Source organism: Platalea leucorodia (assembly GCF_965183815.1).
Source record: "Platalea leucorodia genome assembly, chromosome: 4".
Classification (NCBI taxonomy): Eukaryota; Metazoa; Chordata; class Aves; order Pelecaniformes; family Threskiornithidae; genus Platalea; species Platalea leucorodia.
This window is the reverse complement of record NC_138826.1, coordinates 111,875,591-111,891,129: the sequence shown is the minus strand read 5'-3', so window position 1 is coordinate 111,891,129 and position 15,539 is coordinate 111,875,591. Positions and strand designations below refer to the sequence as shown.

Genomic DNA, 15,539 nt, shown 5'->3' with positions numbered 1-15,539 from the left:
TCAGCTGCCGTGTAAAGAGAGCATATCATTCCTGCAAGTATTAGACATGACATGGATTGAACACGTAATGACCAGATAAATTTCCAGATTCTCGAAGAGAAAACACAACCCAGCCAGGCTCGCTCAAGACTTCCAAAACAACCACCTTCCCTCAAGGATCTTTGTTTGGGAGCACAGCACTGGCCAAAAAAGGCCAGTAAATCCTAAATTCTCCAGGGAAAGCCCTGGAGGGCCACAGCTGGGATGCCACGGCCATTCCCACCCCAAGGAGCGAGGCTGCACTTACGCTCACAGATGTCGGGGTCCCGCAGATCTCTCTCCGGGTGCTGGAAGTAGAACGGCTTGCACTGCTCGCAGTTGCGTCCTACGGTGTTGTGCTGGCAGTCGTCGCACACTCCCCCGCTGGTATTCCCCGTCGTCATGTACACGGCCATGTCAAAGTGGCACTGGCTGGAGTGGCCATTGCAGTTGCACTCTGTGACAAAGATAGAAAGCAAAGTAAGAGTCTGGTCCCAGGGGAGATGCAAATTTGCAGAAAAGACACAACAAGGTCAACCAAAGAACATGCAGGACTTTATATATTGTCACAAGTTCCCAAGCAACAGTGTATAACGCTCACACCAGACTCCAGATCTGCATTCTACTCTAACTCACTTTTGCATGCGTTACTATTGCGGCCTTCAGCGGGTCGCCAGGGTAAGTCATGGTAGAAATCCAAACACTGCTCACAGTTTAATCCTTTGGTATTATGTCTGCACATGCAGTGTCCATGGACCTGTCATTAAAAAAAGAAAAAAAAAAAAAAGAGGAATATATTTGGTTATAAAAGAGGAGGGAAAAAAACCCCCATGCTCCAATTAATATAGCTAGTACATAATTGATATACTTCTGGAGACTTGAATGCACATAACTGCATGTAAGAGGACATAAAGGGCCACAGGAGCGTCCTTTTTACCACCCAAGGTAAGAACGTCCTCATATAAATTTGTCCTTTCCTTACCAGAACTAATGCCTGAATCAATGCTTTCAGACATGAACAAGGAGAGCACAGTTCCACCTAAATAATCACAAAAGCCTCTTGGACCTAAAAGTTAACTGTTTATTAGCTGTTAATTAGCTATTAACATGCATGTAGTTATATCAGCATGTCACTAGCCCAGCACCTTCTTTCCAGACCTACCTTGGTTCTCAAAGCAAATATAACAGATGGTTTGGATGGGTTTTATCCATCAACCCCAGGCTTTGCCTTCAACATGCACGGAACAAGCACTAAGCCGACCAACAGTGACTGTGTGACAGCCGCTGCCTTAGACGACAGGGACTACCAGCACTGGAGCCAGGATTTTCAAGTCAAAGCCAGTCTTGCTGATGCTCAGGTGGAGACGCTCGCGGAAAGCACAGGGCAACAGAGCATACCTGCTTGCCAGCATCCCCCAGCCCCTGGGGCAACCCACACAGCCTCCTCGTATGCCTCCACATTCCCATCCAGTTAATAACTCACTCATTAACAGGGGTGCTATTACTGCTCGTCAGGCAAAAGTCATGGGGAAAACCAGAACCCAGAAGGGATGCAGCATGCGCGCAGCAGCGTACGACGCAGGCAGCAGGGCTTTCCTTCAGACCCTGCTGTTAATTAGGGCTACAGCCTCCATTTCTTAGCTGATAATGACTGATAGAAATGCAGGTCATGTTTGATTCACAAAGATGTTTCATCCTTTGATGCCTCTATTCACTTCAATTTTAGGGCAACCAAGTCGACCCACACACCCATCTCTGGCCCCATACAGTTACACTCCCTTTCTGCATTCCTGCCTTTTAATTTCATCAGCTCTCTAACATAATTAGAAAAGGAATGTTAAAACAATTTTCACCTAATCTGAGCTCTCTGTGCTTGATTAACACCAATAACGACAGGTATGTTTGCTGAGGAGAAACAGTTTTAATGGTTTTCGTGTTTGAAAATTAAGGGTGAGGAGTGGGGAGGGGCAGAGCGTCAGCCTTAAATGTGTGTTTAAGTTGCTTAAAAGAGGCAGAGTCAGGAACAGCTTTATGCAGAAAAATGTGAATATTTACCATTCCTTCCACTTCTTCGTTAAAGCCATCCACTGGCGCACACTCGCTGGCGTGTCCATAGCAGAAACAGTTCCCGCGAACCACCATGTCGTAGATGGCATAGTAGTACTTCTCTCTAATCTCCATCCTCGAGTCCAAGAGGTTATCTCCCAGCGTGTGCAGCTTGATGAACTTGACTCTCAGATTTGTGATCTTTAATAGGTCTGCAGGGGACACCAAAAAAACCCTCCGTTTTAGAATTATTTACCAGATATTGTATTGAATGGGAGGAAGCCAGGAGTGACTTCCCAAGCACGCTTCCTATGGGCAGATTAGATCAGATTTAATTTCAGCACTTACGTACTATGCATCACATCACTTTGTACTCCCAAATTTTAAAAATTACATTATTTTACTATAGGTTGTCTGCTGTATAAGTTAGTTTAAGCTTAATTAAAAACACTAGTCTATTTTCTTGTAGACATGCACAGGCACAAACACAAATATTAATGGCAGATGCAACGGTACCACCAAGGAGACACTGGTTCTTTGGGGTTTTAAAATATAAGAGGGGCAGGGACCTGATATTGAGGAACCACTGACAAGTGGACCAGAAGCTTTAAGAGTTATGAGCTTTTTAGAAAAAACCCTAGTTGGAAACAAGACATGAATATATTCTTCTTTCTTATACAGCCAACTTTCCTAGCAAATGTAATTAGTTACACTTTGCTGAAAGAAGCAACACCCCATCACTGACCAAATACAAAGAAGTTCTCGAGGGATAACCCATGGGAAGACAATATTGTAGTAATTAATTCAGTCTACACATTCACTTTGATATTACGAATCCTGTGTAATTTCTTATAGCCTTGAAACTAGGCTTGAAAAAGTACTTCAAGCCCATGAAAGCAGAGTTTCTCCTTTAAAATGTTGGTTAAAAAACCGTTCAACTGATAGAGCAACTAGCAGACACTCTTCTACTTCAGGTATTTTTTTTCTGCTCCAGTTAGCTTTACACTGAAGGACAAGAACCGAAACTGAGACTGCATGTTAAATCAGAGGTCAAGTTTAAGGCCAAGCACTGCAGTTCCTACTCAGGCCAAATGCCCCATGAGGTTTCTCTTTGTGCCATGCTCAACAGCAGATCTACCTTTGCATCCTGGATTGTCATGACAGTACATGAATGCTACAGTCATTTGTGTTTTACGACTGCATCTGTGTGGTCCAGCCATGCAGTGCTACCAAGGCCAACCTGTAATTCTGAAGTCATGACTCAGATGTTTTGAAAAATAAAACACGGCCCCCTTGATTTTAGCTAGAAATGCAAAATTATATAAGTGCCTTTGTAGTTCTGTTTCTTTGCTTTCTGAATACTGTACAATTATGGGATCATGTTCCAAGGTTTCTCTCGGTGACTGCATGTATTTTGGGGAGAGGAGATCTTTAATGAAAATAAGTCCCTGATCAGTTAAGAAATGGACCAGCTACAATGATGTGTGTAAGAACAATCAATTGAGTTGGCAACACTGATCATTATTTCCCAGCACATCACTGTCTGAGTTAGGAAAAGAAGCCATACCACAAATGTATTCATATGACTTCAAAACTGTTATCGGGGCTAATGCATGGCTTTATTTGTGGCTTACTCTTTTTTGTAAGCAAATAAGTACAAAAATGCTTTCAAATGGGCCTGGAAGGTAACTGCATACATACTTTGAATCCTTGGACTGTACGGATCTTCAATTCGAAAAGCAGGATCTAAAACACGATATATTACCTGGAGAAAAAATGGTACAACAAAAGGTTCAGCTTTAAAAATAAGAGAATCTGAATTTGTATGGAAAAGTCTATACAATAAACATATTTGAAAAAAACCCCTCTGACCTCTCCCTCCGTTGAAGGTTCAATATCGGAGTATCGGGAATCACAAATGATATCATCCACTTTCTTCATGGGTCCAGTTGAAATCCCAGGAAATGAGCTCTCACAGTCGTATGCAAAATACCTATATACTTGCCATGTTTTTCCAAAATCAGATGATCTTTCTATCAACATTGCAGCAGGACGGAATGTCTAATAGTAAGAAAACCAAAGGAGATTTTATACGGTTAATTATTACTTACATTTACATTGAGCGCTTTTAAGTGTGAGCAATCCACATGTCTGGATTTTAATCTCTCTCCCTGCACTGGCTATTTCCAATATTTGGAAATATTGGAAATATTTTTCTGCTGATATCCCACTTTCTGCTCAGACACAGATCTTTGAAATAACACACATCAAACTACAGACTACCCATCTTTAAAAAGATGGCACTCAGTGGCCAAGCGCTTAACCATGCTTACAATAAATAAGCAAACTTCTAAGTTTTTTGGATTCCAAATCCTTTCTTAAAACCGCGGGTTAAAGCAAGGCTTTAGGGAGACAATAGGCTTTTTTCCACTGCGTGTGGAAAGCAGCACAGCCTTCTTCCTTGCCTAATCTTCTGCAAAGGACCTAATGGGCCTCCTCTCCTGCCTTGGGGACTGAGAGGCCACTTTCAGTGCTCCCCCTCCAGCTCTGATGCCCAGAAGTTCTGGCTGAGCAGTCATCTCTGATGCTCAGAAAAGCTCTGGGATTTCCCACCTCTCTTTGTCTGACCACACTACCTTTCGCAGCGTCTCTGCCGCCCAGTGCCAGCCGTCCTCTGTGCTGCATTAAGAAAACCTTCTTTAAGGAGATTGAGAGGTTCGGCATCATCCACTCTTGCTGCATTCAACTCCCCCAGTCCCAGTGACCCTACCCCAGCTGGCCTTGCCCAAGCTCCGGCAGGCTGCATTCGCTTCATACAAACCACCGTCCTTCTTACCTACATGTATTCAACTCCAGAACAACTAGCTAGTGAGATTTTTAAAAGATTTTTAATCCCTCTGACCTAAAAAATCTCCTGTTTCAATTTATGAGCTGCATTTTAAAAAGCAGATATTAATTTAACACCTGGTTTGCACCTACCAAGAAACACCAACAGTGTCTTCATTAGTTTTATGTATTCAGAGGAGGCCCTCCAAGAGCCAAGCACAAAAGCATTCAGTCACAGCTGGAAACAAATTTTCTTTCTGCTTCCTGGCTGAAAATATCACCCAACTTACAAACTGGTATCTCACCCAACAAAAAATGTAGCAACCCAGAGGTAAGGCAGCTCAAGTGTCTACCACACAAAGTCAACAAATCATCATTACAACTATCTTTCCCCTGCAGTCTTCCTCCTGACGGCAGACCAAGCCCAGCGGCATCAGGGCACGATGGCCACAGCACCCACATCGGGTCAGGGATCTCTTGGGGGTGCCTCGCCGCTGGGGGCCAGCAGAAAGGACCACCTCCTACCTCAGCCACCACCATGGGGCAGGGCGAGAAACCCAAGCTGATGCCATGGGAAAGAAGAACCAGCTCTCCTAGAAAGCTGACGGGTAAAAATTAAGAGGTTAATTTGTCTGCATGCGAAAAGCAGGGATTTAGCCCTGCAGGAATTGCAGCCCCTGAAACCTCAGCTGAAGGTTGCCGCTAGCGTTTGCCTGCGATTTAGGATGTACGGGACATAATCTGCCATTCCAAGACATCTGTTTGTATAGAAACAAAGACACTTTGTGCACAGATGTTCCTTCTTCCTGAAGACCTTTCCCTTTGCCAAATGAAAACCAATACCATGGCCAATTTTTTTTTTTAAGAAGAAAAATCCTTGCTACTATATGATTTAACTAATGATCTTCTAGAACACAACCACCAGAAAGAGACACCAACGCAAGCCCCAGCTTCCGTATGACTCCTTCTGCAGCCTCACTGGAGTTCAAACACAACTTCAGCCACAAGTCACAACTCAGCCTTCCTGCAAGACTTCAGCAGGAGTTAATAATGGTTGACAGCTCTAAAAAATCCGGCAAAACAGTTCAGACAAAGCCCAAATCCCAAATATCAAACAGATTTAAAGGACTATGAGATCTCTTATTTCCTTGTGTTTTGGGGTTCAGGGTAAGGCTGTGGCTTCCTTACCTTGAAGGTCATAATGAGATGCGTGAAATGAAACTCAGCCTCCAGGTTCAGCTGGATAGTCACGTTTTCCAAACCTGCAGGGGCAGAGAAAAGAAGCTGTGCAGCACACAAGGACACCTGCCAGCCTCTACATCTAAATTTTGCCAAAGCTCTTTGCTCCGGTGACGCAGGGACTCTTTTCTTTGCCACTTGGCTCTCTTGTCAAAAAAGGACATGAGGGTTAGCACATTACTGAGGTATGGGGGAGACACCAAGGACCTGCTGAAGAGCATATCGCACGTGGGATTCCTGTACCTCATCTGCACCAAACATGTTACACCCAAAGCCTGAGCCTGCAGTGCCGTTATTTTAGACTGCGTAACATAGTTAACATCACCAGATGCAGGGTAAGGATGGGGACTGCTATGGGCTGGATCCTGACACCAAAGCACCCAGTGGCTGGTACGACTGAGGATGCTGAGCCCAGATCTGCGTGGTGACCCCAGGCTGTCCTCACACACTGCAGCCCATCTGGCAGCAACAGAGCCACGAGGTTCTGCAGCCCCAACTCCCCAGATCTCACTGATGGCTGCTGGGGGCCGTTTCCCACCTTCCTTCACTCACTCTGGACTCTCCCGTCCATCCAGACGCACGAACAGTTCCTTTACAACCTAGTTTTGAAATACTCCTAAAGGAACTATCACAGTCATGCTTTGCAACTGTTAGGGCTAGGAAACCAGTGGCAAGCAAAAGGTTTTCCAAACTGTTGTACTACCTACGGCCAAGGACTCTACACAGAAAGGAAGACAAACAGTTACAAATATTATTTTGTCATGTGAAAGGACCTCTCAAAACAGCTGGATACTAATTATACTGTAGTTAGAAATTTAAAAAAAAAAAAAAAAAAGAAGAAGATTTACAGAGAGGGGAAAGGGTAAGATATGAAAATAATAAACCAATAAAGTGCTTAATTTTCGACCAGCTGTAACTTTATGTGGAGCGTGCAGCAATGGTCCCTTCTGCTGTATGCCTGAATAGAAGAAAACATGAATTGGACAGAAAGAATCATTTGTTTTTTATTGTTGAAGGACATTTTCATGACCTTATGAGCTAAGAACTTTTCTGTGTGAATGCTGCCAAGCCTGTTGCATGAATTATTTGGAACACTAGAAGAGAGCTGCTAGAGACAAGCAGCTTGCTAGTCCAATCTAAATGGTTAAAAAGGATTTAGTGAAAACCTTTCTTCACCAGGCAGCAGAAATGTTACAAACATTATCATTTTATTTTAATATACAGTAAGACAGCTACTGCCAATGCATTTGCAGAAGTCCCATCCTGTCCAGCTGGCTTTAAGGCTTCAGGGAAGGACTGCTGTTTGAGAAACCTCAGCGCCTTGTTTTGTGTATGAAAGCATGCCAAAAGCATAACCATAAAAGTAAAAAGGGCAGAGGAAGAGTAAAATAAAAGGAACAAAAGCCATCAAACTAACATGCAATATTTTTTTTTTTAACTAGCTGGCTTGTTTCTGGTGTTCATTTTACTGTTTGGCACACGGATGCAGGCACTCAGGGAGCCCAGGAGGGGGAAGGCAGTTTGCAGGGTAGGAGGTGTCCCCAGCTCTGCCCTCCCGGGGTAGGAGGCCAGGGAAGCGGGAGGTCTGCGGGCGGGATGGCGGCCCCGGCTCTGCGCCCAAACCTCCTCCTCCCACACCCTCCCTCCAGCTCAGCGTGGGGAAGCCCTGCGGTGCTTCCTTGGATATTTGCTCCTGGAAGGCTGCTCCGCTCCCGCTGCCCAAACATGAGGGAGATCTGGAGCCAGTGCGGGAAACTTCTCTTTAGGAAAGGATTCTTGCAAAGTGGTGGGACGGCTCATTCCAGCACTCCCAGAGAGCTGACAGGGCCTCGTTATGGATTAAGGACCGCTCCAAGGCACACAAAAGCAGCCAGTTTTACTCAGCCCTCCTCGAACAGCATGATCCTTCACAGCGCAGTAATCAGCAGGCCAGAGATAACAGCAAACCCGCAGGTACCCTTAAACAAAAGGAGGGAAAGCAGCTCCCGGCCCTGGAAATGGCTCCCGGACAAACCCCCGTACCATTTTCCGACTGCCACCAGAGCTTCAGGCGATTTGGAGCAAAGGTGGTGACCACGTTTTCAATGCGATGACTATCAGGATTGAGTGTATCATGAAAGGGATCCTCGGAGTCACATATGAAACATTTTTTGTCCTCCTGAAACAACAAAATAATCAGCATTACTGATTTTATCCGTGGGGTAATAGGTGTTTCCTGCAGATAAGAGTATTTTCCATCCATACCACATTCCACTCATTTTGCCTGCAGGAGTCATCAAAGGTATTTCTTTTTGTTGAAATGATAAGTGTATTTACCTTTATGAATTAATGCAAATTGCAAAGTGGAAAATATGCCAGGAATTCCATAAACTTCATTTTTAGGAGAAGCATGTTTTCTATTGAAATTGCTGTTTCAGGAAATCTCTTCCAGAGCGCGTATTCTCCAGCAGAATTGAGAATCAAAGGCAGCATCTACAGAAAACCACTGAATTGCCTCTGTACAAATGTACACATGCAAAACTGCGTCTTCAACAACTTGTGCAAAATCATGTTGGCCTTTGGGAGCTAGCTTGGAGACGCAAGTTCTTGGCGTTAGGGACACCTCCGGTGAGGCTCAATACATGTCAAGGGTCCATCAATGATTTAGTGACTGGGTCCTTTCAGTTTGGGGTTAACTTTACTCTGAATCCATCTTGTCAATCTCCTACCTACACCTTGTATCTTCACCTTGGATTGCAATCCCAAGCTACGCACATAAACCCAGTTTGCACAAACTACAAGGTGTGCCCATAAAAAACCCAGTTGGGCCAAGTCTGGCACGTGCTGGTTAGGAAAGCCGGACACGTCTTCACCAGAAGGACAAAACCCCATCATGACTGCTACTATCAACAACGCTATTTTTACATTGTCCTGGTGCCTAAAACCACTACGTTCCAATTTTGCAAGGTAGGATGCAAACCGAACCAAAAGGGAGGGTTCCTGCCCAAACCACCTCAGAGTTTGGCAGACTGGAGGGGGCAGAGGAGGGAGAGGAGCTCATCGCCGCAGCGAGGGAGCCCCGGCACACCAGCAACCCATCACTGTCACAAGCTACACAGGCATCATTCCTCCAGCAGGTTTATGGAGACAAACGCGGTGCTTTATCAGCCAAGAATGTGAGAGCTGGCAGGTCTGCGCCACACAGGCTTTCCATTTTGCTGATTTCGGCTTGGGCGGCTCCTCCCCAGCCCAGCGCTTCGCCCCCACGAGCCCCCGGAGACTCCTCCGGGAGAGAGCAGAGCACGAGCGGGGGTCCTGAGGAAGACGTCCCCTGCCTGCTCCAGGCTCCTCTCCCCCAGCACCACAGCCCCTGCCTCGTGCCGCGACTTGCTCCTTCTCCCACTGAACGCAAATCCTGGAAGGCTGGATCCTGCAAAGCGCTCAGCATGGCCAAGCCCCATGCTGTGGCAAGGATACGTGGCACCGTCCCGCATCCACAGCCTGGCACAATTGTTTTAATACCACCTTATGGTTTGGAAGTAACCAGGGGCATCCCAAACGCTGAACTGGGGCTGTGAGGTCAGGAATAAGGGCACACGTGAACTCCTGAAGCAACGCTTTTTACTATGGCACTTCAGCATTTTTTAAGACAAGAAAACATAACAAAGTTTCTTTGTTGCTTTGTTCTATCAGGGATGCTAAGGTCGTTAAAGAAGTCCTGTTACAGATGATCCTGACATATGCCAAAAATGTTCCAGCAAAGCTAAACCCCGCGTTAAATCAAGTATTAACTCTAGCAGATGAAGCAGTACAGTAAAACTAAAGGTGGGGGTGAGATTTGGCAACCTCAGGGCACAAATGCGCTGCAGCCCCTCAGGCAGGGCTCCTCCTGCTTCCCGTGGTTTTCCTTCCAAGCGCCAGAATCCGGCCCTATTGTCTCTGCAGTAAATTCGGCCAGAGATTATCCCCTTACTTTCAGGTCAACAGAGTCCCACTTATAACTGATATTTTATTCCTCTCCACCATCCCTTCTGTCTCAGAGATTTTAAGTCTGCTGAGCTCCTTCTGGCGTAAATAGTAACGAGCTTTGTGTTTTCCACCAGATGTGCGGGACAACCTTATTTGCATCCTTGCATTTGGAGACCATACAAATGTAATTACACGACGGGAACAGTGGCCAAAACACTGCCCGGGTCCCACAGACCGTTCTCAATCAGGAAGCTGTCTAGACGGCTCCGGGTAAGTCCGAAAATAAAGTATTAATTGAGTGTACTGCGGCACATTCCTCCTCATTGACCTCGCTAGGGAAAGGGGGGTGGGGAGCCGAAAGCCGCCGGGGGCCCCCCGGGCCCGGGCCGCTCTGGCGGGGCGCGGGGTCCCGCCGAGGGGCACGGTGCGGACCCCCGAGACCACCGCCCGCAGCAGCGGCTTCTCCCCCGGCGACGGGCGCTGCCCGCGGCCGGGCGCCCCCCGCTGCCCCCTCGCCCCGCGGCCCGGGGGTGCCCCCTCCCCGTCGAGGCGCTCACCTGGAGGTGGCTGACGATGCAGTAGGGCTCGGGCTGCCGGAGGCCGCAGGTGGAGGAGGCGGAGAGGCGGGCGGCGCGGCCGATGAGCAGGTCGCCGGTGGCGGGGTAGCAGCTCCCCTCGGCGCAGCCGTAGCTGTACTCGGGCTCCTGCGCCGCCGCGGAGCACAGCGCTGCGCGGCCGCGGAGGGAGAGAGGGGTGAGAGAGAGAAGCGGCGGCGCGGTCGGGCTGGGCGAGCCCCTGCGGTGCCCGCCGGGGCGGCTCGGGGCGCCCAGCCCGCCGCGCCCCGACGGCGGCGGGAGCGGGGCGGGAGTTACCGAGGCAGCAGCAGAGGTACAGCGAGAGGCGGCCCATGGCGGGCGGCGGGCACCGACGGGACGGGACAGGACGGGACGGGGCTCCCCCTCCACGCCGCCGCCGAAAGCTGTTGCTCCGGCTGCTCCACGCAGGCGCCGCAGCTCCCCGCGGCTCCGGGGAGCGGCTCCGCGCCGCCGGGCGCCCCCCGGCCCTCCCGCCTCCTCCTCCGCCCCGCCGCCCCCGCGGGGCCGGGCCGGGCCGCCCCCCGCCCCCGGGGCCGCCCGGCCCCGCCGCAGCGCCAGGCCCGGGGGAGGGGGCGGGGGAGCGGCCGCCGTCGAGGAGGGGTCGCCGCGCCGGGGTGGGAGGCTGGGGGAGAGCGGCCCGGCGGCGGGGCGGGGCGGGGGATGCGCTCCCCGCAGCAAGCGGGGAGCCCCGAGGGGGAGGCGGGGGGACTCCAGCCTCTCGCCGCCACAGGTTGTGCCCTCCCCGTCGCTCCCCGGCTTTGGGGGCGGGCTCTGGGCAGGGTGCCGCAACCGGGGAGATGGGGGATCACCGACGGGGCGACCCCTCTCACTGCCCCTGTCTGTGGGGATGTGGTGCGGGGATGGGGATTTGGACCCCATCCTGCCTTCTGCCGGGGGTGCTGGTGGGGCTGGGCGCCTGGGAGGGAGGGATGGATGGTGGATGGAGCGTACCTGTGTGGCAAGGCCCGAAACCCAGCAAAGGGCCAGGGGGTGGGCAGCCATCGCGTGCGATGCTCAGCGGCCCCAAATCGCCCGGTGCTGTGGTGCCAACAGACGTGGCTCAGGAGTGCCCTTCCTGGGGACGGTGGCCGTGCTGCCATACGTGGCTGGCTCTGGCGCTGGCGCGGGCAGAGGCCCGTCGAGGCCGGGCTGGCCACGGCCAGGCTGTTTCTCGTTACCTGGGAGCATGCGGTGCTGCTGCCCTGCCAGGGGCGCTGGGGCGGCTGTGAGGGGTGGATGGCCCCCGCGCTCCTGGCCTCCCGCTTCGGTTCCCTGGGCTCCGCAGGTGGACACGGGGGCTTTGTCGGCTGGTGGCAGAGTCCCCTTGGCACCCAGGGGAAAGGGTAAATACACTGGTAAATAAACACTGAGGAATGGGCACGAAGGATGGACGCGTTTGAAGAGCGCAGCCCCGGCTGGGCGCAGGCTCGGACAGATGCCTGGGTTTATATACCCGATTTTGGCTTGCGCACGTGTAACACCTAAACTTGTGTAAATCTTTACCAGGTACCGGTGTCCCTCAAGAACACTTTGCCCTCGCTATTTGCAGTGCCGGAGTGGAAACACACCGCAGTCTGGCCGTCCCAGCAAACCCTGCCGAGGTAGGTAAATATGTTCGTTCTCATTTTACAGATGGATAAGCAGAAACAGAGAGATACCAAGTGACTTGCCCTAAAGGTTAAACACCAGGTCTGAAACATAACCCAGGACTCCCAATTGAAGAACTCGTGGGGCTGTTTCATTAAAGATATCCAGGAAATTAAACCATTTTAAGCTGACATTGTAATTGTAATTAGGTATTGTAATTCTAAACCTCTCCTGCAATGTGGTCTTCTAAATTCACAAAACTAATTCAGTTTCACAGTCCTGTCATGTAAATCACAGCCCAGCTTTGGTTTTAAGCTTCAATAGGAGGAACATTTTGGTCCCACTAACAGAAAACATTTTACTCTGCTGCAGTTAGAAACTGCCCCAGCCTGAGGCAGTCGGGCAGGGGCACTCAGCAGCATCGCTCCCTGTGCAAGTGTGCAACGACAGAGTTTCATTGCCACTGGATTTGTTTCTATCCCATATTTTTTCAATTTTTATTGAAGTTTTCTCCTTTTTTTTCTGTTTCATAACCTTGTAGAAGTCCTATGCTCCTCTAAACTTGAAATGGGCTGAAGTTGCCCTCGGAGCTCCTGGCCGCTCCTTCGTGCCTTGGCACGGGCGGCGTGACACTGCACTGGGTTCCAGCCGGGGGGTGGCCCTGCTGCGTGGCATCAGGGATCGAGCTGGGGTCGCAGTGGTGACCACTCACCCTGTGTGGGGAGCGCAGCCACGGAGCAGGGTGGCCACTGTCACCTGTAACCATGGTCGCCCTTCAGAGGTGGCTGAAACCTGGGTGAGACCACCAGCATTTACCGTGTGGGTAATTAGGTGCAATGAACTTGTTCATGTCCGTCCCTCTCTGCAGTGCTCGTGAGCAGTAGCTAGTGGGAGTATTTTAATTTGATTGATTCTTCAAATGGTAAAAATTCACTTTTGTGTCATTTTCTGTCCCTGTGGTTGGTGAAGTGGCTTTACAGTCTTGAGGTGTCTGTGTTTGTGCTGGGTTGGAAGTCTTGAAGAACCAAAGTTCAGAATTTGACCTCAGTGGGACCCACTTGATCACCCGTTTTCTTATAACACTGCTGTGGTTGAATGCCTAGCCAATAGAGCTGATGAGATAATTTTTGATTAAATATATCTTTGATTATATGTGGGTTTGGTTAAATGTTTGTATTTTGATTAATGTCATTGAAGTCAAAATGCTCTACAGGAAGATAGTGATTTCAATAATTTTTTCAATAAACACTTTTCTGAAGTCACTTCCGTCTACAAGAAAGAGAGCCAGGGGAACTAAAAATAGGTATTTTTGATCCAAATACAGCATTTTCCCGTGAATTAACTTTGCAAAAACACTTTAAAAGTTTTTGCACCACTTCCAGTGGGGAATGCTGCAGAGCTGTAAACCTTGGAAGCTGTCAGAGAATGGGGTTTCTGTCCCATAGCCGCTGGTCCCATCAGGTCTGCTCACTTTGTGTGTCTGAGCCTGCTTGGAGGAAGGCAGGGGAGGTCAGGCTCCACGCTGACTTTCTTCCTGTTTCTGCTTTTCTTCCAGCGGTTTCTGTTTCCCCCCATGGATACATCTCCCCTCCAGGCCACAACTGCCTTGTGTTTACAGACTTCACATCCTCATGGCTTGTCAAAAGCCATATGGCAACTCTCAAGGCCAACGGTGGACTTCAGGAGGAAGGTCTCTTTCAACTTTCTGGTTGTGAATTCAGATTTTTAAAGCCATGAATGACATAATTTTGGTTTATATGCAACTGGGAATTTCTTTCTAAGAGCTTCAGTTTGCCTGTTCCAGGTGCAGTGCGGCAGGGCCGCATTGAAACCTGCAGGAAATCCTTCGTTACCTGCAGACCTGTGTGTGAGCAGCTTGGCGAGTTGTGTGCTCCAAGTAAACCAGAGATGCTTGATTTCATTATGGCAAAGTCAATCTAAATACACTTGTCTGATTACAGCCTTAGTAACTTCTAAAGAAGCCTCCCACCTCACAGATGATTTTTTAAAGTGCTAAAAATTCAGAAAAAGCTAAACCACAAATTATGTGCATACCTGCATTCAGGTGTCTCTGTTAGATTAGATCAAAGTTACAATTTGATTCCATCATTTTCACGATAGAAGCTATTATATGGGTAATGCATGTTGCACATTGCCCTGGAGCACAGCTGGTTTGAGTTAGAGGGATATCTCTGAAATCTCATCTGTGCCAGCAATTCCCACCCAAGCCCCCCACTGCATACAAATGCTACTTTAGCTCTTGTAAACACAGAGTGATAACTATGGAGGGTTTATCTCAGTTGGATCGAAACAGTGATTGCTTTTAGATAAGGATTGTAGATGCTAAGAGCCCTGTATTCCTGCAGAGCATTCCTCGATTTACAGATGTGGTCTGGGCTGCACCCGAGCATGCTGCAGCAGCGCTGCGCTCCTCACACCAGCTGAATAAAGTCCACGATGGATGCTTGCTGTGAGAGGGTACAGATGGGAATGACACGACTGGATTTAACTGAGGAAAAGCCATCATTAGTCTGTTCAGCGTCCTGCAGGAATATGGGTGGGATTTTGAAACTGAGGCGTAGCTCCCTTCGGTCTTTTTAAAACCCTAGCCCTTCTGTAGCATTTGCTTAACCACAGTGTTCTTTATATTAAAAGAAAAAGAATTATAAACTAAAATTTAGGTCAATTCCTGTGTTGTTTATGGCTACAAGAAACTGCTCTGTGAACCCTGACTTCTGTGAAGTGCTGCATGTTCGAGAAAAGCTGGAGAAACTGTTTTTCAACATTTGTGGCCCTGTAGGCTCACTGCTTAAACCTAAGAGATGGAGTTATTCTCCAGTTGTTGGTTGCATTAACGAAAAACGTGGGAAACCCCTTATAAGAAAAAAAGGTGTTGCAGGAGGGGCATTGACAAATGATCCTTAACAACTTAAACAAAGATTTTGAAGTCGTTTTTGGCATTAAGCATCTGTGCACCGCCATCCAGTGGGCACTGGGGAATTGGCTCCCTGTCACCCACCTCTAATGGCCCAGCACTGCACGGAGGTACCGCACATCCCTGTGCATTTTCAGTTAACATAGGGGGACCCCCACATGGTCAGGGGTTCCTGGTGACGCCCCTACTCTGTCCCAGTGATGAGACGGGGATGGAGGAGTGACAGTACCCTGGGGACGTTGCCGGTTGTCAGCAGGGATGGCTACAGAAGCCCACAGCCCTTCATCTGCATCGCCCCATCCCGGTCTGTGCAGCCCCGTGCGGGGTCATGGCACGGCCACAGG

At 49.0% G+C, this 15,539-nt stretch overlaps 1 protein-coding gene across 1 annotated transcript in view; it reads right to left on the bottom strand.

Annotated features, from left to right (window-relative positions):
- The window catches only part of LAMB1 (laminin subunit beta 1), a 44,434-nt gene extending 33,357 nt beyond the window's left edge, over positions 1-11,077 (bottom strand). The window contains exons 1-9 of the mRNA XM_082308932.1: positions 10,950-11,077; positions 10,635-10,804; positions 8,152-8,287; positions 6,079-6,152; positions 3,937-4,125; positions 3,766-3,829; positions 2,074-2,276; positions 655-775; positions 287-475 (exon numbers count right to left, since the gene is read on the bottom strand). Coding sequence (XP_082165058.1) covers positions 287-475; positions 655-775; positions 2,074-2,276; positions 3,766-3,829; positions 3,937-4,125; positions 6,079-6,152; positions 8,152-8,287; positions 10,635-10,804; positions 10,950-10,986 — 1,183 coding nt within the window. The 5' untranslated portion in view covers positions 10,987-11,077. The remainder of the gene's footprint in view (positions 1-286; positions 476-654; positions 776-2,073; positions 2,277-3,765; positions 3,830-3,936; positions 4,126-6,078; positions 6,153-8,151; positions 8,288-10,634; positions 10,805-10,949) is intronic.
- Between the last annotated feature and the right edge of the window lie 4,462 nt (positions 11,078-15,539).